At 27.6% G+C, this 25,153-nt stretch overlaps 1 protein-coding gene across 1 annotated transcript in view; it reads right to left on the minus strand.

Annotated features, from left to right (window-relative positions):
* Positions 1-392: 392 nt before the first annotated feature.
* Positions 393-25,153, minus strand: part of LOC100166910 (probable G-protein coupled receptor CG31760) — a 36,622-nt gene continuing 11,861 nt past the window's right edge. Inside the window, exons 5-9 of the mRNA XM_016804670.2 lie at positions 17,370-17,584; positions 12,260-12,398; positions 9,590-9,695; positions 6,856-7,041; positions 393-1,345 (exon numbers count right to left, since the gene is read on the minus strand). Of these exons, the coding sequence (XP_016660159.1) occupies positions 1,064-1,345; positions 6,856-7,041; positions 9,590-9,695; positions 12,260-12,398; positions 17,370-17,584 (928 nt within the window). The 3' untranslated portion in view covers positions 393-1,063. The remainder of the gene's footprint in view (positions 1,346-6,855; positions 7,042-9,589; positions 9,696-12,259; positions 12,399-17,369; positions 17,585-25,153) is intronic.

Raw genomic sequence — 25,153 nt, forward strand, 5'->3', positions numbered from 1 at the left:
TTATTGAACACCCTTTTTTGTATAATTTATATTTAAAAATTGAATTAACGGTAAACTCAAAAATAAAATTAGAAATAATAATATTATGCAGGTAGTAGGTAGAGACTTACAAATAGCATTGTTGTCTGTCATATTATAGTGTTATCAGTTTAGTTGGCATAACGGACGCAATCGTTGATAATCAAATTTTAGTTCGACATATATGTCTAACAAATCTTATTTCTGTTTTAAATTCAGTGCATTTTGATATAATTAATTTAACGAACCGACCTAAATTAACCAAAACTAAATAGACATATATTTAAAAAAAGGATGTCCCGTTGTTCAAATTTGTTTTACTTACATAACCCAAACTAATAACATTTTAGAGTTAAATTGAGCCATATAATATTTTATTTTACATTAAATCACTTTTTGTCAATATTTTTTATTTTTAATTCAGTTGTCACAAAAACAATGACTCATTTTTTATTATGAAGTTTTAAAATCGTCCTTCGATTCCAATATGCATATCAACAGTAAACTATATGTATAACGGTGAACAACTTTATCTAAGATTACAATTGAATCTAAATTAAATAAAGGTAAAATAATAGAAGTGTTATGTATACAAAAAAACACATTCAAAATGGTGAAATTAGTAATTTATTCTGACCATAGATTGAAAACCATACATTTCACCACAATATTCTCTTGAGGTATTTGGAGAGTAATTGATTTGAAAATTATATTTTCCGGTATGAATATACCGATTAATATACGATTATATAACTATAGTTTGTTAGGCACAGCGACATTAAAAAATACATACAATATAACATTATATAATAATAACAATAAATTAGTATTGTTATAAAACATATTCAGAATAGGATTATAACTAATCAACGACAGCTCATGCGCAGCGAGAACCATTATATTTAACAGATTTCCTATCCCTTTACCAATATTTATGGTTATTGAAATGGTGGGTTGTAGTCATGAACGACTGAACGGTGGAATTATCGTGACAGAAGCACCCCATAGACGTAATATTATAATTTCTAGTACATTATAATGTACATCACACTGTCACTTCCTTCATAAACGGTTTCTTGCCATTTTGATTGACGACCAACGATTTTTGGCTACTGCTAATCGGGTGACTACAACCGTGGTGGTGGTTGGTGAACGCGTATCCACTGACAGCTGAAACCGCTGGTTTTTTTTCGATATTGGTAGACCAGACGACGCGTTTGCTGACCTCTTGCATAGCCGATATCTTTTCGGCCAGATGCCGGTTGCCAAGCCTCAAGTTTTTGTCCTTTAGCGCATCCAGCTGCTTGAAGAGTTGAGCAAATTCTTCCTGCAACACAAACCAGACGTGTGTTAAAGGATAAGTTATTTTATATTTATACATTTTATATTAATATATTAATTCAATCTGAGTACGTATAATAGCAGTCTTACAGGCTGGTGACTTTGATCAGTTCCACTGCCAGTCAATTATGTACAAGATATATACTAAGATGTATGTATGATTCTAACAGTTTATATCAAATTTGAAATCCAAGTTTAAACATTATTAGGTGCATTATGATACTTATCATTATTAACATTAAGTACATGTAACGGAGCAGCCGTCACCATACAAAACAGTCATTTTCTGGACCATTTAACAATCCACCAAACACATAAGATCCATTAGCCAGAAACAATACTCTTCCCAGAAATGTGTATCTAGACCTATTAAATTTAAAAAAATATAAAAACTTAATAGCTATTAACTCATTTTTTTCTGGTAGGATCTTTAGCTTGGAACAGAATATCCCTAAACAAAGCAAATTAAAACAAGCGGAAAACAACAGTTTTCCTTCAACATTCTACAATTCAACAACTAAAAAAAGACCTAATTGAAAGAACGAACACCAGCAACTAGTAGGTATCTGCAATATCTAGAGATCCTGACGAATCCGAAGCCGAGAAACGACGTAATAAGAACTAGTGCTTTTACAAAAGTCGTCCGAAGCAGCCGACCAAAGACCGTGGTTTGACACAACTACGAACCACTCGAGCAGTAACGAAGGGCTACTTGATTAAGTACCACCGAGCCTGTCGAAGTGAAGTCTGCTACCTGACGACCGTCGCTCTATACGGCGACTTACCACTCTACCACCCGCCGGAGCGTCGACGTACCTTGTATAGAGCGCCATACCAAAAGTCCGCCAGCCAGCGGGTCCTATCGGCGTACCAATAGGGCTCCTCTGAGTGCTGCCAAGCCATAAATCACTGTCGACGATTGTGTTGGCACCAGAAACCCAGGCCAATAGCAAAGCAACACCGCATGGCTGGCCGGAATACCATGGGCTCAGAACACTGACACGCCGCGGCTGGATGACTCTCGCCAGGCCGGATCACTACTACCATCGTCGTTGTCGTCGCACGGATAACCGTTACCCCCACTACTCCTTACCTAGACATTTGAATAAGTACAGCTGTTTCTGAGTTCGACTCATCGGGCAGTAGCTACTTGCTGAACCAAAGAGATGCCAGTGGTCGACTCCGTTTCCCTATACTGTTGTCTGTAGTTAAATATTATACCCATTATTGTATATAGGACCACACCATAGTGACTGTCGCTTCCAAGCACCACCGTCCGCATCGGCCTGCTTGCATAAGTTTGGCCGACGCACCTTCGACAATTACTGTCCCAATTATTGTACAAATAACTATAATATTATTATATGACATATACAAAATATAGATCAGACCTGTAGATACCGGAAATCTACATCTTATTATTTCACGAGGCAGAAGGTCACCACAGACCTGGTTGTTTCATACAGTAAACATTGATTAGTTTTTATTAAAAAAATTACCTAATTCCTATTATTTTTCCCTAACACTTTGTTTAACAATATTTTTTACTTAAATGATATAAAAATATAAAATGTTAATCACTAATTACATATTGTTTCACTCAATTATATTAATTTATTTAGGCATTTTACAAAAATGAAATTAATTCATTCTTATTTGGGAATTATCAATAGATGACAAACTCACGTATGCGTGTAAACGTATACAATAATGTACTCGATAAGTTTTTTTGTCAAGTAACGATACAAGTATAATATATATTAAGGCTCTTAAATAAATGCTACAATATACAAGTGACAGCAACTAAATGGATGATTTAAATGTAATTACTTTTTAAGATTTAGATACATCACAGCTCACATACTTGGTATGTTACGTGAAAGGTATAACACATCATTTATTTCGAATTTTATTGGAACGAAATTAATTTATTTTGGAAAATGAAAGAGATATTTATTAGTATCAATGTAAATAATATGAAAACTTTTTTTGAATAATTTAAATCAAAAATATTGAGTTGTATACTTGTATATTATTTACTATATTATAATATAATATTATGCATATTACTTCATCAACCGTCGAGTTTTATTTATACAAGTACATAAAGGGTATATTATAATATATTATAAATTGTAAAAATAATATTTTTTCGTAAAAAGTTTTAATTTAGAATTGTTCATAAAAAACATCTTGTCTTCAAATAATAATTTGTATTTATAGCTTTATTTAAATTGAACTCATAATTTATTCATGTACCTGACTATTTTTAAATATAAACATTAAAATAAAAATAAACTTTATTATTTGTTTTTTTTTCATTTTCATCGACAGTAGTTGTTCACAATTTATTTTTACTGTAAAGATTTAAAAATAACTAGATTATGTTTAAAATAATATGATAATATATAAATACATTTAAATAGCATATTTTATATTGTATAACTCTTTTTATAAAAGAAAATTATCTTATATAATAGTTAAGTTCGAACAAAAATAATATGTATAGTTATCCATAAATTGTATTTCAGAAAATAAGTATATTAATATTGATTTCCCTTGGGATTGTAACATCATTAAAATGTACTGTAGCTAGGCAACTATATGTCTATAATATTATATTATAAATATGAGACATTTTATTTTATCATGATAATTTTCATTATAAAATGATTGCGAGAAATTATGTAATGTTATAAAATATTTACGGATCTATTGCGGATACTCGGAATAATGATCATTTTTTGTTTTTAGTATTTTTAAATAGGTATAGGTTCATTGTTTACATTTAAAAGTTATAAAATTACGTTTAGTAATTAAATTCATGATCGAGAAATAGTAATAAAAAAAAATAAAAAACCATGCGTTAAAAACCATTGATCACTGTAAAGGCAATACATTGATAGAGAGATGTTCGTTTTACATAATATTATAAAATATTATTTACATTTTTCAAATATATTATACACTTTTGGGGCTTTGCATAACATAGAAAAATCCATTATTTATGGACACAAAATGCATCTAGAGACAACCCTAAAAATAAATCGAAATTGTAAACACATAAAGATTTCCAACTTTTCAATTACATTGTACTAAATGATAAATATTTGTCCTGGTGTATCAAATTGTTATAAATATGAATATCATGCAAAATAATTCACAAATGGGAGAATTTTTGTATGGTATAAATACAATTCAATGTTGTTTCACCGGACTTAATACATTGTATATAACGTTAATTGCATATTAAATTAAACATTTTTATTTTAAAAAATAATCCAAGTACTTAGTAGGTACATTTCAGTACAATTTAACTAAATTACTAATGAAGTTGAAATATAAATTAAAATAATATTTATAGTTGTTATAATAGTTGTTATAACTATATTGTTATAAATCGATGAAATGGTTAAAACATTAGTACTTTCATTACAACAAAAAATAAATAATATTAAACACTATGTATACTGTATAGGATCATGTATACATAATATTCTGTTATAATATGTATATGTATTAAGAATATATAAATATGTGATATATTATATACCTACATAAATAGTAATAATATACGTCGTGGGTGGCCATAAGTTTTTAATTAAAATCTACAGAGAATATATAATATTTTCCTTTGAAGATTATTGAATCACATAAAAATAATAATTTTTTTATTTATAAGTCTTTATAAATATCCAGCATTAATAATAAATATACGTATATAAAAAGTAAAATTTAAATTTAAAGTCATATAAAAAATGGTGTACGTTTCTAGACAATTTCAAAATAAATTAACATTATATTGTTGGCGTATCGCTGGCCAGTTTATTGTAATCTGGGAAAAAGTCACTGCAAACTACTAAACGAAGACGCCGGTCTAAATAATCATCTGAAATTTAGCTTAGTATTCAGAACTTTTATGTGAGACAATACCATTTTATACAAACAAGTTGATTCGAAAGATGTATCTATAATATCTGTATGCCTGATGTATATATTAAATGTATAACGATAAGTTCTAATAAAGGGAGATTGACTTTGATATCGTTTGAGGTCGAGATCGACGGCGACGTTTGTCTGCGCCTCCCCCTGATATATAACAATATATAGGAATATGTAATATGTATGTCTGACATGTTTCATTGGTATTTAATGATCTTCAATAGACATACTGTGTACAATGTATGCTATAGAGTTTTTGCTCGTTATAGTGTTTGGACTACTCGTTCGTTATAAAGGTGAACATTCACGACAGTTGTTACTTGTTCGTTAAATAACGAGGAGTATCTAATGATTACGTGCATAAGTTATTTACAATACCAATTAAAAAAATATATTATTATAATTTATAACAGAATGAAGAACAAAAAATAGCCTATGTACCATAACATTTAGGTTATTGAATTTTCATCATATTTGATAGAATAATTTACGACGTTCGAAGACGGTACGAAAGATAAAATGTTACATAATTTATTGTATTATACACTATTATCGTATACTGCTTGTGCGATGTTTACTTCTATAACATCTTGTAAAAAGAATCTAACTACGCGACCACTATTATAATACAATATTTTTGTAGCGAAATGCCAAACATCAACCCGGCTACAACTTTTTAATACTTTAGGTTGACACCTGTCATCTATGAGGATGTACCTATACCGTGATTTTTTTTCAAAAATAATCTTGCGTTAGTGGTTTTGTTAAAAAATGTCGACCGTAATCGGGTAGATCGTTCAACGAAGGTTTGTGAACTTGACTCTAATTTTTTAAGAATTATGTTTGTACGAAAAATTTCCAAAATAATTTTCGTGTTCATAATGCAACTATAATCCAAAATGGTTGTTAACCAACGATTTTTGTTTTACTACACATCATATTATAATAATATTTATCATTGTTGTATACAAACTGGAGGGATTTTGAACAAACACATGAGTTAACATAATATTATCTATATTATATACTTATTTAAACATATCTACATTATCATCAAGGTTCAAATATTATATATTTTTTTCAGAAATTGATCATCAAAATAATTTGGTGGTTGGAATCAGGGTTTTATTATTTAAAAAAAATAATAATTTTAGGCAATATTTTTTAAAATATTTTTTTTTTTTAAATCTTCTTAAATTAAAATGTGCATAGCGTTTTATTTGAAAATATAAGCTTTAAAGGTCATTACTCGTTACACGCTATATGATGTAAGCTGCAATTTGTACTAGTTGTACTTAGTAGAATAATATATGAATTATTTATGGAATAATTTATTATATTATACGGGTTAGTTATAGTAGAGTATATCATATAATATATTCAAAAAAAAAAATTAATCATAAAAAATGTATTGTCTTGGGTGTTATTATAAACCGTTTATTTTGTTTATTTCAGATTTTTTTCTTTAAAAGTAATATTTTAACCATTAAATGTTCACACTATAATACGATTATTGTTGTTTATATTTGTGGAAAATATAGATAGAAAACTCACTTGCGCGTCTGTTTCCGTTAGCACAAAGTCGGTACTAGACTCTTCCAATCCACAAAATGTGGAGTTATTAGCTTTGTTTGAATTTCTAGTATGTTTACTCAACATCCTACTACCACCGGTCACTTTAATGCTCTTTATCTGGCCGTCTTCATCGTTTGCTTCTTCGCCTCTCATCACCAAATATGCCTGCATTATATAATAATTTTAAATAGTTTTACTAAAACAAAACAATTGTAATGCATTTTGAGACACTCATAAGGTATTAAAATTATATAATATATTAACTGTGTACAATTAAATATTAAAATTATTTCCAAATTATACTACCACTTTGTGCTATTTACTAGGAGAAAACAAATTATGAATACGTCGTGTTTATCTGGCGTAACAATAAATTTGAAACATCACGTTAGATACAAAACCAGGTATTTACTAATCAATTTTCTGACCATACGTTTTCTCACATTCAAGTTCAATATTTCAAAATATTCATAGGCGAATTCAATTGTAAAAAAGGTGGGTAAGTGGATGTCGCTCTGCTGTACAGTAGGTTACAAGTGGGTCACTGTATAATGGATAGTATTAAATTTGAATTCAATAATATAATATCACTGTATAAGAAAAACGATTCTGAACGGAGACGGTTTGTCAGTCTAGGTATTAGACATACCTATTATAGGTATACTTAGGGATCAAAATTTCCGAAAAAAACCAGAGTTTTTTCCAGATTTTTTCGGAAAAATCAAGAAAATTTGGTTTCATTTAAAATTTCCGGAAAAATGGTTTTTACGAAAAAAAGTTGGTTTTTTTCTTGAAAAAATTGAAAAGTTGAGAGATAAAAATGGTTTTTTTTCTTTAGAACTGAAAAAGTAATGTATAGTAGAAACAATCTAATAAATAATGATAGTTGATAATCATATTACATACATATTATATCATATATGTACCATACCTAACTTAAAGTCTGTAGTGGCTAAATCTAGAGGATTCTATACTTGATTTATAAATAATTATAATTTGTAATATTAACTACTTAAGTACTAACTATTAAGTATTTACTAATTAGTTATTTCTTATTATTTCTTAATATTGTTTTATAATTAAATATATATTTACCAACTCACTAAGTTTGATAATATAAAAACTATCAAATAGTTACTAGTCATCACTCACCACTCACCAGTCACTGTAATATAATGTATCAACCTATCAGCCAGTTACTATAATACCTTATTAGTTATTAGTTATTACAAATATAAATAGACAATAAGTATACAATTTTTTACATTCAAAAATACAGGTGATTTATTTTCGGGGAAATACACAATAGACTCTCCCACATAAATACCAATTTTATATGGAACTACGTTATTTTTAGAACAAATATTGAAATATCCGTATTAATATTTTTAAATTTTAATACAATAATACATTGATAACCGTATTGGCAAATGTGAAATAACAATGACTGGTTTCCATATCTATTTTTATAATGTTTTTTTTTTTACATAGATTATTTTAATTTTTAAGCGTTAATAAATTTTTTTAATTTTCCGAAAATTCGTTTTTTTTAATTTTCCGAAAACTTCGGTTTTTTTCGGAAATGTATTATTTTAATATTCTCCAATTTTTCCACGTTTTCCGAGGCTCTGGGAAAAAAACAGTTTTTTTCCGAAATTTTCCCGAATTTTTCCGGAAATTTTCCGGCATTTTGATCCCTAGATATACTTATCTATAGTATTAAAAAAAAAAATTGACCTATAATAGGTATCAATAATAAATTCCAAATTAATCATATCACAATATCCATTAGGTAACGCGTTATACATCAACAACAAACCGTGGTACTATCATAGATATATAATAGTATACTTTAGAAGTTTCAAGTACCCACAAGTAATATTATACAATCACAACAAAATAACTAAAATAGTTATTCCAGGCTTTTTAATATGTATTTTCGTCCAAATTTGAACTTAAAATGACTATAAAAATAAACTGTGCTTATGTATTTCTTAGAATTTTTGGTAACAGAATTAAACATTTACGTGAAATTTTGTTTTTTAATTTTCAATCCTTAGATATAAAAGTTGAACATTTTATAAATTTTTAACTATGAAATAATTATTCAATTTTAAATTTGATAAATTTTGTTACCAAAAGTTCTAAGAAATACATAAGCACGGTTTATTTTTATAGTAATTTTAAGTTCAAATTTGGACGAAATTACATATTAAAAAAACCGGGAATAACTATTTTAGTTATTTTGTTGTGATTGTATAATATTATTTGTGGGTACTTGAAACTTCTAAAGTATACTATTATATATCTATGATAGTACCATGGTTTGTTGTTGATGTATAACGCGTTATCTAATGGATATTGTGATATGATTCATTTGAAAATTATTAATAATACTATAGATAAGTATACCTAAATATGTATGTCTTATACCTAGACTGACATACCGTCTCCACTCAGAATCGTTTTTCTTATACAATGATTTTATATCATTGAATTCAAATTTAATACTATCCATTATACAGTGACCACTTGTAACCTACCGTATAGCAGAGCGACATCCACTTACCCACCTTTTTTTTTTTTTATGTTTTATTCTGTAGTACTTTCTGTCTTATTTTCTATTATTTCTTTCATTAATAAAAATCGTCTACATGGTGTCTACCATATTTACCTTAAATAGTATATTTTGATTTCAGTTTAAATTACTCACCTTACTAGCGAATATAAACCCTAGCAAAGTTGTGACTGTGAGTTGAGTATGGCAAAAGAATATTATATACTGCAAGTCAGGATTAGCCGGTGATTGAAGAAAAAACCTGTATCAAACAAAAACAATATTGGTAAATGCATGAAGAGAAAAATTATTCTCTAAATCAAAAAATATATTAAAATAATTATTATAGTATGTCAGTTAATATTTTCTATATTTCTTATAAAAATCAACCCCTTTTATATGTTGGAATTTCAGATTTGTAGGATTTTTAATTTATGTTCATATCAAAAAAAATACAATAATTTAATTACAGACGAGCATGTGTATAAGTTAGATTGTGGAATGATATATTTAATACTTAAAGTGAAAAAAGGAAGGAATAAAATAGAAGATGTAGCCGATGTAGGTAAATTTTATTTCAAGATATGTAATTAGGGTTATATAATATATTTATGGTTGGAAAAAAAATAATGGAAAAGAATTAAAGAACTGATATTTTGTAATAATTTCTAGATGTATTAGTGTAACCCTTCAAAAATTGTTTATTTCTGAATAAAGTAACATATTTAAATCCTGATTAGTGATTTCCATGTTGTGTACCAATAGCTGTGTTAGTTGCATTGGGTATAGGTAATATGATTATAGTATACACCGCAGCGATGCCTAACCCGTGGCCCACGCCTTGTGTTTGTGTTAAAAATATAAATGCCATTATTTCAAAAATGTAATTTGGTATCTTTGTAAAAAAAAAACTTTAAGTTTGTAGATATGTTAATATTATGATAACCATACATAATATAATTATTTATACAATTTAATAAAAATGAGATATTGCATTGAAAAGTGTAAAAGGTGTACTGGTTAAAGGTAGGTACCTACATCATAAATCATAATATGGTCATACGACAATAACTATAATAGTAGGAACAATATTATTGGCAAAACAAATTAACAAAACGTGGTCTGGTGGAAACAATTATATTTTGTACCTTCCGATTCGGGATATAAAGATATAATTTTATATTGATTATTTTACCTTTTGTAATAAATTAATTTTGTTATTAAAACTTTATACGCTGGTTAGGTTAGCTAACTGTATACGTTGGTGAGTACAATTTCTACTAATATTATCTAATTCATTCTAATACACTTCACTTAAACCAAAACGTATACGAAATGCTGGGAAAATACCATAGGTACAAGCTGATAATAATATATCCCGACCCCATATGGGTCCTTACCATCAATACGACAGACGTAAACAGCGCTTCCGGTTTTAATTTGTTTTGCCAATAGCAATTAATGAAAGATTAAATTTATATTATTATTGGTGGCTCGCATGAAGGCAGTATTTTGTTTAGTGTCCCACCAAAGAAAAAAGGCTGGGGCATCAATGGTATCTATACACGACACATTACACCCATATCATATTTTGTTTCTTGAAAGAGGAATTTACCGATATGCAAGCATCTCTCATAATATAGTTATTAATTTAGACGTAAAACATTACAATTTTAATTATACAATTTTATTAATAATATAATTGTATTATTGCTTAAGATTGAGTTGCTCGACTAACTGATACACAAACACCATAAAATTACATTGTAGTTCCCACATATTAATTGCACAGAGGCCGTCCCAGATGAGTAGGTCAATAATTATTTGTATAAGATCGCATATATTGCCCAATATAGTGATTGTATATTTATCGCATAATAAAAAAAAAAAATCGCGTGTTAAACATATATGTGTAATATAATATATGTCAAACTACAACTGGTGCCAGGGGCAGGTATAGTAAATAAGTATAACTTAGTTTTTGTTTATCCAAAAAGTTAAATTTTTATTCAAAATACATAGAACAATACTCTTTGGTGGCTACTGGGACTTCCCGCTTGAAGAGTCCGTTTGTCTAATATCAAAGATTTTATTTCATCTTATAAAATACGTGTACCATATCGACCAAATGTTAAAAAAGGCATTATTATACGAGCCGTTATCTTCACTTCTTATGTATGTATTTTAAGCCTATTATAAAATATCATTCAATATTTCTGTAACCATATTATAACTTTTCTCCCCATATTCTTATTTACTTATAGCTATTTTGTATATAAACCATTGCCAAAGCTCTAGATTTTTCGGTCGCCTTATATTTTATAAACTTATTTCTACATCACAGAATACACTAACGTATACACTGTTACGTTGCACCGTATAAAAAAAATAAAGGAATACCATTCAAAATTAATTTGTGACAAATTTCAGGAGACTTTATTTTACTGGTAACTAGATGAAAATGTTAACTATTTGGAAGATTTTCATTTATACATAAAAGAAATATATAATATTATTTTTAAATTGAACTTTTTATCAATACTAAGCTTTCTCATAATTTTTTTTCATTTTAGTTAATAATATCTCTTTTTTTTTAATGTTTTTGATTTTAACCACAGACAATATTTTTACTTAAATTTTTATTTTAAGTTAAAATTAAATTTTTAAACTTAACATATTTTTTTTATAACGTTATTTTGTGGTTATACACAAATATATTGCGTTTATAATAAAACTAAGTCGTTATACATTTACAGTATATTTTTGATTCTCAACATATTTTGAATGCAATTTAAATTTATGTTTATTATAATTTGTTTTACTTACATTGATACATTGAGGAAGACTGAAAGAATAAATTCATTGTAGATGGCCATTGACATGAATCGACTCTCGTTGAATTCTGATGGTGCTTTTCGCACAACAATACAGAGACGGATACCCCAAACTAGAAATAATACTTCCACTAAAAAAAAAAAAACAATTTAATAATATAGTGAATTGCTCAATTGCCTAAGCATCTTAATTTTTTTTTTATGTATGCCATAGCATCTGGAATAGTAAAAAAGATTAAATCTTCAACTTTGAGCTCAAAGCGTATTATTCTAGTAGCGAAATGGATCTAGATGTTTGTTGGGGAACTTAATTCCTAATATAATAAATATATGTTAAAAGATTAGCAAAATGTAACGTGGTGGAAAACGGGAATTTGTAGATTTTACGCAAAACGGGTTTTAAATAATTTTGTATTTTTGTCATAATACCAAATTAAAAATCAAACATACCTAGTTATATTATAATATGATAAAGCATTTTCTTCATCAAATATATATTTTGTATTCATTTATTGACATCAAAATCAGTTTTTAATACCTACCCAAAAAGTAACAAAGTACAGTTACATAATTTATAAGTGATAACAAGTTAAGCAATAATTACATAATTACTAGTTGACATAATTATTTCAAAATTGCACAGAAAATAAAGTTATAGGGTCTTTATTTGCGTGATGCGTCAAACGGTGTAGAAGAGAAATATAAAAGTAGTTGATGGCAGAGAAAGGTACGATAAAAGGAGTGGACTTTCTCAGTTGACGGGAAGAATACCATAAGTTGATATCAGAGGTGAATTAACAAAACCCGATAAATTGTATTAGAAATATTAGTTGATTCTGGCGATATGATTGACTGCTCATACCAATTATCTGACTAATTGGCATGGAGTCATGCTGAATATGATCAGTGGCGTAATTATGGGGAAGAATTCAGGTGTTTTACTCCCCCCCCCCCCGCAATGACTTTTTTTTTAATTTCTGATCCATATTTATGTACTTATTATTTGTTTATTTGTTGGTACTAATATAGTATATTTTATAGAAACAACAAATAAAAACCCAAATCCCCTATGGTAGCTGTAACTAAGATAATATTACTTCGTAATAAGCACTCATCACTATTGCAAATTGAATATTGCACAAATATATTGCAATAATGTAGTTTAGCTCGACTTTTGGGAAACCTATTGGTAATAGATATAATATATATTTCAACAAGTTAAGCACAATGGTACAATCAGAATTTGTAGGTGGGATTTATTTCCGAGATTATAACATTTTGAAGTTTGGAATTTGGCGTATATTATACATACGCATATTATTCCACAAATCTACAAAGAAAATGTAATTATGCTCTCAAACAATTTTTTGAAATTTATTTTCGGAAAACTATATATTTTAACGAGTTAAGTACAATGGTGGAATAAGAATTTGTTGGTACTTAGTTATAACCTTTTGAAGATTGCAATTTTGAGTATTTTACGTCTATACGCAGATTATTCTACGAATCTACTCGAAAAAGTACATTTAAAACTTTAGTACCTATGTAATTATTTATTTTCATGTATGCATGCATTTATACAATATGTACCCTACTTTCATTATACAAATTACAGAACACAATGGTTGGACTAAGAGATTTTTATTATATTATAAACCAAATTCTTTTTTTTTTTTGGTGAGTGTTGGGGTAAACGTTTGAATCTCCCCCCCCTCCCCAACCAACCAACACTGAATATTATAATGATTTTTTATGCAAGAATATTAGAAAAACGCAAGCATTAACTTTGTAGTCACTCAATCGATTGACGATCGTAAGAACTCGTTCGATGTTATAAGAAGGACATAATATACTCACGAAAGCCGAACGGCACATTAGGTAATGAGCAGATAACATAAAATCACGAGTAATCCCGTAGGTAAACGTTTTTTTAAGTTTTTCATCTGTAAAAACTAAATAAGTACCTATAAGAGTCATACAACATAATATAATATTATTTCCTGAATATGTAATGGGGGGTTAAATGAACGTGATTGGTAGAAACCAATCTTCATAAATTTATATCGACTTACTTGATAAAATGTTTGTTTCTGAGACAAAAAGTTTGACATTTTGATACGGAGTGCCTATAGGTATCGAATGATAGGTTTAAGTAGATTTTTTGGTTAGGTACTTAATAAGTTTTTCTTACATCAGTTGAAAATATCAAAAACACATTTATTGTCAAAAATATTTTTATTTGTGTGTTGATCTCTGAGTTATAAGGAATTGGATATTCAAACGTAAAACAACGACAATTTTCCTCAAACGATTTTATTTATTTTGCTGTTTCTATCTAAATTTTGAAACATTCCACTATAACTTCAATTGTTATTTTCGTACGCAGTGAAATTTCTAAGAAAGGTATTTGAATAATTAATTTATATTAATTTATATTAATTTATATTTATATTAGATTAATGACTAATTCCAAACTAATAATGGACATTTTAAATAATCGGATATTTTTTAGCTTTTAATATAATATTATTATATTATATTAAATCTACATTATTACGTGCCCTAAAAAATAGGGGCTGACAAATCGTTTTAAATTTAATTTTAATACTCAATGACAATGTAGGTATATTGGAAACGTATGGCGTAGCAATTTACCCGTTTTTTTACTGTTTATAAAATATAAACTTAGCTATTCATAATTATGTTAAATTTAATTATTTTTATATTTTAATATATATAACAATTGGTTTCCTTCAATAAAAATTAAATTTACAAAAATAGAAAATATGACTATCAAATATTATATTTATATATAATATATTTACATATTATATAAATCGTAATAATATTGATATTTATTATATTAAAACTCATAGTTTCTTGATAGCCAAAAAATAATCTCCACAGTGGTTGTGAACCACCAAAAAAAAAAAAACTATGAAACGACATATTATAATTACGTACCTACCTACACTATATACTCACCTACCGAGAATTTAAGTGAAACTGAATATCAAAAGTGTTGAATTTAAACGAACTACACATTTCTAAGTTCTAAGAAATGATATTAAGTTAACCAAACTTAACCTCAATGGTAAATTAAAAATCATAGGTAGGTTACACCTATATACTTCACACACATTAAAAAGGTATGACTGTTGTTGTTACATCATTATACGATAGTAAAAGCTTGTTCTACATGTTCTACATATATAATACAACTTTAAGAATAAAAAATAAAATATCAAATAAATGTCAACGATAAAAATACAAAAAAAAAAGAATTAAACGGAATAAGACTAGCCAAACTTGGTACCTAAAATCTTGGAACTTCACATAAAAGCAAAACAAAAAATAATACTATTTAAACAAAAGTTTATTCAAATAAATCTAATAGAATAAAAATCTCCTGTCACGGTGTTCGTGGTCACACTCTTCCGAAACGGCTCGACTAATTTTATTGAAATTTTTTTTTTATATATTTGATATAGGTATGAGAATAGAATAGGTCGTAAAGTATTTTTCATCCAAAGAAAAATTTTTATGAATTCCTTACTCAAAATAACTTTCACATTTTCGTGATTTTTATGTGTTTTGTCAAGATTTGAACTTTTAATGCCTATAAAAAAATTGTGACTTTGGTATTTAATATTTTTCAAATGACATTGTAACAATATATAGCCTTGTACTAAATTTCCATGCTTTTTTACCTAACAAATAAAATGTTATTGACATTCATAGAAAGAAAAAACTAAAAAAAAATTGTAAACCGAAAATATCCGTAAATAGAATCAAAATATTTTGAAAATTTTATCATGTATAGAAAATTTTAATATAAACAAGCGGTGAAAATGTGATGTATCTCCGGTAATTTATTTTAGAGTTACACCTAAAACCAAAATCCAATTCAGCGTGAAAATTCCAGGTTTTACTTATTTTTTTTTTTGTTTTTCTTGGTGATTTTGAATACTAATAGGAATATGGGATTTTGACCTCCTCAATACACCAACTAGATTCACGTTCCCATCGAACAAAATACTGAAGTTGAAAATTGAAGCATTATTCAGACTACTTATTGTATACACAGATACACAAAAAAAAAAAAATAATAATAAAATAAAACACTCAACATTGTAAAATCAATACATCCATCGCGTCGCTGAGAATTTAAAATTCGTTGTAAAAAAATATACCAAAATATTTACATGGTTAAAACAAATTGTAAATAGTAATTAAAATGTAATTACAAAAATTATAAGCCACTTTAGTTTAATTTTTTAGGATCAAATAAAAAAAGCAGGTAAGTGGATGTCGCTCTGCTATACAGAAGATTACAAGTGGGTCATTGTATAATGGATTGTATTAGAAGTGAATTTACAGATATAATATCATTGTATAAGAAAAACGATTCTGAGTGGAGACGGTTTGTCAGTCTGGATATTTTATATTGTTCTTAATTATTATTAATTATTATAGCTTGTAAGTTGAATTAATATTATAATATTATTATTTTTATTTGTTTCTATGGTGATAAACAAAGCGTTAGAAATTAAAATCCCGTTTTTAGCGGTTTTTCGTAATTTGTCGGTAGTTTTTCCCGTGACATTAAACAACTATTGAGAAAATGGAAAAACTACATCTTTAAAGTACCATCTTGATCCAATTTTCTAAAAGATAAGGTACTATAATATGTTGAAATCGAAGCACTCCTTTTGGTAGAAATTTTGTATACAGGGTATTAAAAAAAAAAAAATAAACTCCATTGTAAAACCAATAGCTTCCTCGCTCCGCTCAGAATCTAAAATTGTATTTTTGTTTCAAATGTTAACCTATTTTCAAAAACAGACTGTGTATAATATAAAATGCTAAAGTGTTGTTCAAAGTTACATGATAAAGTAAATCATTAATACAACTAATTTATATAAATACATGATAACATTATATAATATGATTATTTATTTATATGGGCTGGCTATTTTTACATTATGCGTTTGTAACTCAACTAATTTCAGCAAAAGACAATTTTTTTATCCACAAAATACATAGCAACACATTATGTTTAATAAATATAATGTAAGACAATATAAAATCTTGGAACTTACGTATTGAGAAGAATCTGTCCCACCATCCAGTTGGACACAGATCTGTTTTTAAATTATCTGCCGTTCTACCTACTATAACATACGGTGGGTTGACTAGAGTTCTTATCAGCATTATCAAGCCAACTACTGCCATCATTAGCCCAAGTCTCTTCAGTAAGTCTTTATCGGTGATTTTCACGACTTTTGCTGATCTCACCCTGAATATAACCGATATCCTGTAAACATGATTTAAAAAACATATTATGTACAAATTGTGCGCATAATAAATCATATTATGCGAATTACTTATGTAAAACTAATTTTGGTGAAGTCAAAGAATATTCAAATTAATATAATATTATGTTATTATTAAATGCTTTTAGTGATGAAAAGCTGCCGGATAAATGTTCTAGTATTTAAATGTATATAATTAAACGGGGCATTAGTGTTTTTTTAATTTAAAAACAACAATAAATCATTACATTCAGAAAATGTTTTAGGTGGAATTATTTTTATTGATGACAACTATTTATGGAGGATAATAGTTTATATTTTAATTATATTTTGAAAAATATTACAGCTGTATTTTCTATGGATGTGTCACAATTATTATGTGAGTACATATTTTTATGAGGATTAAGAAAAATAAAAAACTTATAAAAATAATATATTTTTAAAAAATTAAAAATAAACAACAAAATATACAAAATACCTTTCAAGAATCAATACATACAATATTTAAGTACAAAATTATTTTTCTTATGTACCAACTAATGTAAGAAAATATTAGCGATATATTATTTATTTGTTGAAAACTATGGTTAAAATATGTATTTAAATTGTTATTATTAGTAAAATAAACTAAAAAAAAACCCAAATGTACTCAAGGTTGACGAAAACAAATTATGTAAGTACTAGAGATAATGAAGTAAAAACGGACCAATTGGGGCCCTTCATATGTCATACAGGGTGATTTACCATACATGCTCACCCCCATTCTTCCTTTAATTATGAATATTCAAGTTCAGATTTTTAGAATTTTTAAATGTACTCAGATCTTTTTTTTTTAATTCTTGAAATTTACTACTTAATGAGTGCAATGTGGCAGTATAAACTTTTGTTTTTCAAATGAAAACTCCCCTTTTTTACTGTAAAGTATTTAGTGGATAATTATTTTGAAAACGTTGATGAACCTAATTCAAAAATCGAAATTTCAAAGAGTAGTTGCCTAGTTAGGTATTAACATGTTTGTACTAAGGATAGTAGTCCATAAAAATTGTTTTACAAAAATATAAAATATATGTAATACCTATTGATGAATTTAGTATTTATTATACTTGGTTTATTTTTACAAATTATTATTTTTATTTTGGATAAATTAATATTAATCACCAAATTTTCAAATCACCACAGCCCCCATATCCTACAACCCCGTTACTATGGATTTATTATCATTAGTACACAAAGTTAAATAACTATAAAACCGACTCGTGAGAATTTTAATTCTTGTTTGTCAATATTTTCAGAGATTTAATAACTAATAATTTACAATAGAAATAGGATTTTGTTCAAATTTGTCCTTAAGTAATACATTATTGAAGAAAAATTAGGGTAAGGACCTATATCTAGTGAATCAATCTATATATCATTAAATTTTTTATTTAACATTTTTGTATGGTGTTACATATTTCAATTTTCATTTCTCATAACTTGCTTCATCAAATCTACCGATCCTATTTAGGACTACACCATATTTTTACCTTTAAATTTGATCATTGGTCAATTGAATCTAATACTAAAAATGGATTCTTCTGAAACTAAAATTGATTATCTTATGCTTTAAAATGACGGAGTCAACACATGTGAGTAAGTACAACATATTTTTTAAGACCTGTTTACCTATATAATTATGTACACAAAGTTATAACTATCGGTATTAAGTTCAAAAATGTCATAATAAAATCATTGTAGCTATATTTTACACAAAATTCAAAACCACATGATGATGTAGAGAGTTGCAGGTACATCGTACATATTATATTTACGAAAATGACATTAAAAGTATTTACAATCAATGACATAATATAAAATGTAGTTATAACATTGTGGAGTCAAGCCTGTCTACCTTAAATATTACAGTTTATATTATGTCTAAGAACTATGAAATTTATTGATTGAGTTTCAATATTTTATTTGAAGAATGGAATAATTTAAATTTCAAAGACGTAGGTACGTTAAATATGTATTAATACAGCTCATTTTAATGTATACTTCATTCATATTTTATACATTTATACACAATATTTTATTAATCTTATGTTTTCTCCTGAGCTAAAAATGTATAATTTTTGTTTTGATCGGTGTTGATATATTTGATAATTTCTTATTCATTTTGCCGATTGACATTTAGATTCTCAAAATCTAATACAACAATTAAATATTATTATTAAAAAATAATAATATTATAATATTATACTATAATATTATTATAGTATTATAGGTAAATGCTACCAGCCGAAATATAATAATCAATTCGACTGCAGCAGCGAGATTAAATTATTGTATCTCAATTACCTTTATAATATACTAGCTGATCCCGTGCACTTCGTTACCCGTTAAATGTACCAACTCTATATGACTCAAACTTTGTTCAATTCGTTTTTAATATTCAGTGTATGATGTTCAAAATTTATCTTAACTTTTCCATTGCCCGGAATAAAAATTCTGATTTGCAGCAGTATATTATCAGGTAGACAATCTACCTGTGGTAGATCGCGGACGCCGTGCTGTTAGTACGTAAGTGTATGATTCTACTCTCAAGTATCAAAGTTATGCCAAGTTTGTCTTATTCCACCTATGGTGGATTAATATAATTAATTAATACAAATTCCTAACCTAACCTAACCATACTAATATCAAATGAATAAAATAAAACAAATTTAACCATTTTTAAATTAGCCTAATCTACACACAAGCATTCATGTATATATATTCATATTAATTATTTTTAATATTCATTAATATATATATATATAAATGATTTTACATTTTGAATACATTTTATAATTTAAGATCCAACATCCGATTTCGATAAAATTTCACGGCATATTAAGATTGATATGTAGATGGTTTCTGTGAAGTTTGTACGCTGTGCGATAAGTGGTTCCGGAGTTATGGCCTTTTAAGTGAACACCTGGCGACATGGCCTTTGTTGATTTGTATTATTAATTTTTGTCAGTCTATATATATAAAAATTAATGTATGTGGGTGTGTGTGTGTGTGTCCATATTACCATGACAACCATTCATATATTATTTTGAGATTTCCGTCCGTGCGTGCCTCCATATTATAATGACAACCAATTATATATTATTTTGAAATTTCCGATGGAATGTTTTGTATATAAAGATGATATGATAATTTAAAAAGGGAGAGGACCAACCCCGGGAGGTGCTCAAACAGTAATTTTGAGATTTCCGACGGAAATTTTTGTTTATAAATGGTTGCCATGGCTTTTGAAGTTATTATAATAATAATTATGGGTTGCCGGGAAATGAAGTGCACGGGATCAGCTATTGATTATATTATTAATCCACCATAGGTAGAAATGTAGAATACGACAAACTTGATATAGCTTTAGTACTTTAGAGCTAAATCATACACTTACGTACAAACTAGGGGTCCACGATCTACCGAAGGTAGATTGCCTACCTGATAATATACAGCTGCAAATCAGAATTTTTATACCAGGCAACGGAAAAGTTAAGATTAATTTTAAACACCATACACTGAATATTCAATATTCAAAATTGAACAAAGTTTGAGTCATATAGAGTTGGTACATTTAACGGGCAATGAAGTGCACATATTCAGCTAGTATATAAAAATTATATAAAAATAATATAATATTATATAGAAATGGAGATAAAAATGTATAACAATTCATCAATCGAGAACGGCTGGTCCGATTTGGCTCAAATTTTCTTTTAAGATGTTCGTAAGTGCCAGGAGTAGGTTTTTACGAAATAAAATTTTAGGAAAATCCACCGGAAAGGTAGGAAATCACAAATCTGTATGTCAAAAATACAACAGTGGCGTTATATTATATTAGTTGCTATTGGTTAATCGAGAATGTTTGTTGATTTCATATAATATAAAAATGAATCGCAGAATGTGTTGCTAAGCACAATAATTCTACTGTACGTGTGTTGTGACTGAAATCTTCCTAAATGATTAGACCGATTTGAATGAATTTTTTTTATGCGTTTGCGTTTATTCATCTGATTTTAGTACGGTTAGGTTAGGTTAGGTTAGGATTTTGTATTAATTGATTATATCAATCCACCATAGGTAGAATACGACAAACTTGATATAACTTTGATACTTTAGAGTTAAATCATACACTAACGTACATAAAGCACAGGGTCCGTGATCTACCGCAGGTAGATTGCATACCTGATAATGTACTGCTGTGAGTCAGAATTTTTATTCCGGGCAACGGAAAAGTTAAGATTAATTTTGAATCCATACACCGAATATTAAATAACGAATTGAACAAAGTTTGAGTTACAAATAGTTGGTACACTTAATGGGCAACGAAGTTCACTGGTTCAGCTAGTAATATATATATATTGACAAAAAATAATAATACAAATCAACAAACATGCTCGATTAACCTATAGCAACCAATATATTATAATACACTGTTGCGCCATTGTTGTGTTTTTTACATCCAGATTTCTTACTTTTCCGGTAGATTTTCCTAAAATTTTCTTTGACAAAAACCTTCTCCTGGCAATTACGAACATCTTAAAAAAATTGAACCAAATTGGTCCGGTCGTTCTCGAGTTTTAGTGAGACTAACGAACAGCAATTCACTTTTATATATATAGATTGTAGACTTTATATTTTGAAAATAGAAGTGATTCAATAATATTTGTATATTCCATAAAAATTACAAATATATGATAACATTTAATCATTCATGATTAGCAAGTAGAAAATTTTTCCAAAAGAATAAAATTATTTACTGATTTATGCAAATGTATAAGATGCGTTCCATAGGTCACAATATTTTACAAAAGTTAATTAATTTTATGTTTTTATTAATTTAAAATTATGAATACAAGATGCATATCATATTTATATTACAAGTGAGATTAATATACAAAATAATTTAATATTTAGCTGACCAATTACCATCTTTAATTAAACATAATTTAAAACAATAAAATAAATTGTATACTTATCAATACTACCTGTCAGGTGTCAGTAGCTACTAAAGTTGACATCGCAAAGAGGGAAGATAAAAGAAATTTGATAATATTATCATAAGATTCAATTCAAAAGACTTTGACGAGATTTAACTGTTTACCCTAACCGTTGGACTCATAAAGGAAAAAATACTTTGGATTTAATCACATCCATTCTGGTTAAAATATCATATTCAAACCATTTGTAAAGATGGTTTTTCAAAGTGTAATACTTAAATATTGATTGTGTAGCGTACACCCACCTACAGGTTACGATGACATGATAGGATGATGGGTGGTTGAATACTACTCAAGCGCAAGTTGGATGAAAATTGATTGTATCTGCCGTTTATTTAATATTTGCACAAAGGTATTGCAAAAATGTACAAGATTTAAAAATGATTTAGTCTAACTAAACCAATGAATGTCACTGGCTGTTAGAAAATATACGATTGATCGGATATTTTCCAAGTTTCGAAAAACGTCGTTAATCGAAATAATTTAAGTCCAAAAATGTGAATTCGACAAGAGGTCTGGCGTGGACGTGCTGGTTCGTACTACGTGAAATCTCGTCTGAAGATGGACCGTTTTGGGTCCCTGCTACTATATTATAGTGCGAACCCTCTACTCTACTTGTCCCTTCGACTCGTACCGCCGTGCCCACCTTCAGTGTCGTCGATCCCCCGAATTAGCTAGTCTTAGCTATATCCATATAGTGTCTTTGTGGTTATGTGCCCATTATGGGTCTGCAGATATGTTTGTGGCTGGCCAATTTTATGATCGATGCGGGGTTTTGCTAAATGCGTAGTTTGCCATGGCTATATTGCTAAGATTTTATTAGACCCACTGACTTCTCACAGTATACTTTTTATTACCATTTCATAATTATTCTGTGCGTTGGCCCTTCTGTCTCATGTGGTATATGCTAATTGTTGCGAACATTAAATAATAGTCATTGCTTTCCCAGGGTCTCGTTGCAACGCTAAGATCATCCTGATACTGTGAGTGAAGTAATATACTATGTATCATATTATATATTTATATAGTACCTATATTAGAGTTATATGTAGGAGTGGAGTGGAGTCCGTACGCATTAATTATTAACAATATACCTATTTAGTACATGGGGTAATTCACGGGGCAGCAGAATGCTCACCTCCAAGTTCCTTCTTGATGCATTGATTCAAATTCTGATTTTTAAACTTTTTAAGTATAATTTTAATATATATCATAGTATATTTTCCAATGAACTATGTGTTCTATGTCAATTCAACATTTTTTTTCATATAAACACCCACTAATTTACCGTAAACTATCATGCAAATTATGTCTAATTAAAATATGGTCATGGTATCTGAATCAAAATTTAAACGAGTAGTAGATATTAGGTTTAAAAGATAATGTGGTGATTTAATAATTTGGTGCTAGATATATTATAATTTAAAAATTAAAGTAACTATTTATAATATTTTAACCTCATATTATAGTCATATTGTTCTATGATTAATTTTAAAATGTATCTGATAAAAAAAAAAAAAATATATATTAATTAGACAAAATATTACATAATATTTTTTATATTCTATATTTCTATGTAAAACCATTCTGTAAACCAAATTATTATCCGTTGTACATAAAGTTTAATAACTTGTGTAATTTAGGATCTACTCATTCAAATTTCTATTTAAATTTTACATGCACATAGATTTCCACAAAAATCACGCCCTTAACAATTTACAGTAATAAAAGTCTGTTATCACGAAAAAAAAATAAGTTTTACCGTATATATTATAATTTTAAATAGATATTACTAAAAATCTAAATATTTTAGAAAATAACGTATTCAAGTATTTATATTTAAAATTTTAAAAAGTCATGAGTTATGATAAAATATAAATATTTAAAAGTGGAATCAGATTGAATTAGTGTACACAAATTAAGTGACAGATATTGTGTTTAATAATAATATGATAAATTGTAATATTAAAACCATATTTTAAAATGATCGAATAAATTAAATTTGTGGATAGTAGACTGTGTTATTTTAATAGTAAAATGTCATTGGTACAAAAAATTGATTTTCATTCATATTTTTAAGGATTTATAATAGTGGTGCAAATGATCAAATGGAACTTTGAATTAATATTATCGTTTATTATAGTATCTCCAAAGTAGTTTATGTGGTACTTACTATTAATCATTACGCACGTATAAAAAAACTTACTGTTATAAACTACAGTTCATTAGATTGTATGCCACGTAATAACAATATAATACAAGCAATAATAATTTCCGTTATTTAAAAGTTATGGAAGCAAAATATTATTATTGCTTAGTAAAGAAGTGATACTCTTTATCATTTTATCTTACGGAGTTTGGATAGAAATTTAGGAATACATTATTTCGAATTCGATATTACGTTTGATAACAAGGATGAATTAACGAATATCCTATAAAACGCAATTACAGTTTACTTTATTTTGCATTGTTACCACTTACCACAATAATATAAGTATGTGATGCATTGAAAAAATCTATACATTTTAAGTAATA

The sequence above is a fragment of the Acyrthosiphon pisum genome, chromosome A2, assembly GCF_005508785.2.
Source record: "Acyrthosiphon pisum isolate AL4f chromosome A2, pea_aphid_22Mar2018_4r6ur, whole genome shotgun sequence".
NCBI lineage: Eukaryota > Metazoa > Arthropoda > Insecta > Hemiptera > Aphididae > Acyrthosiphon > Acyrthosiphon pisum.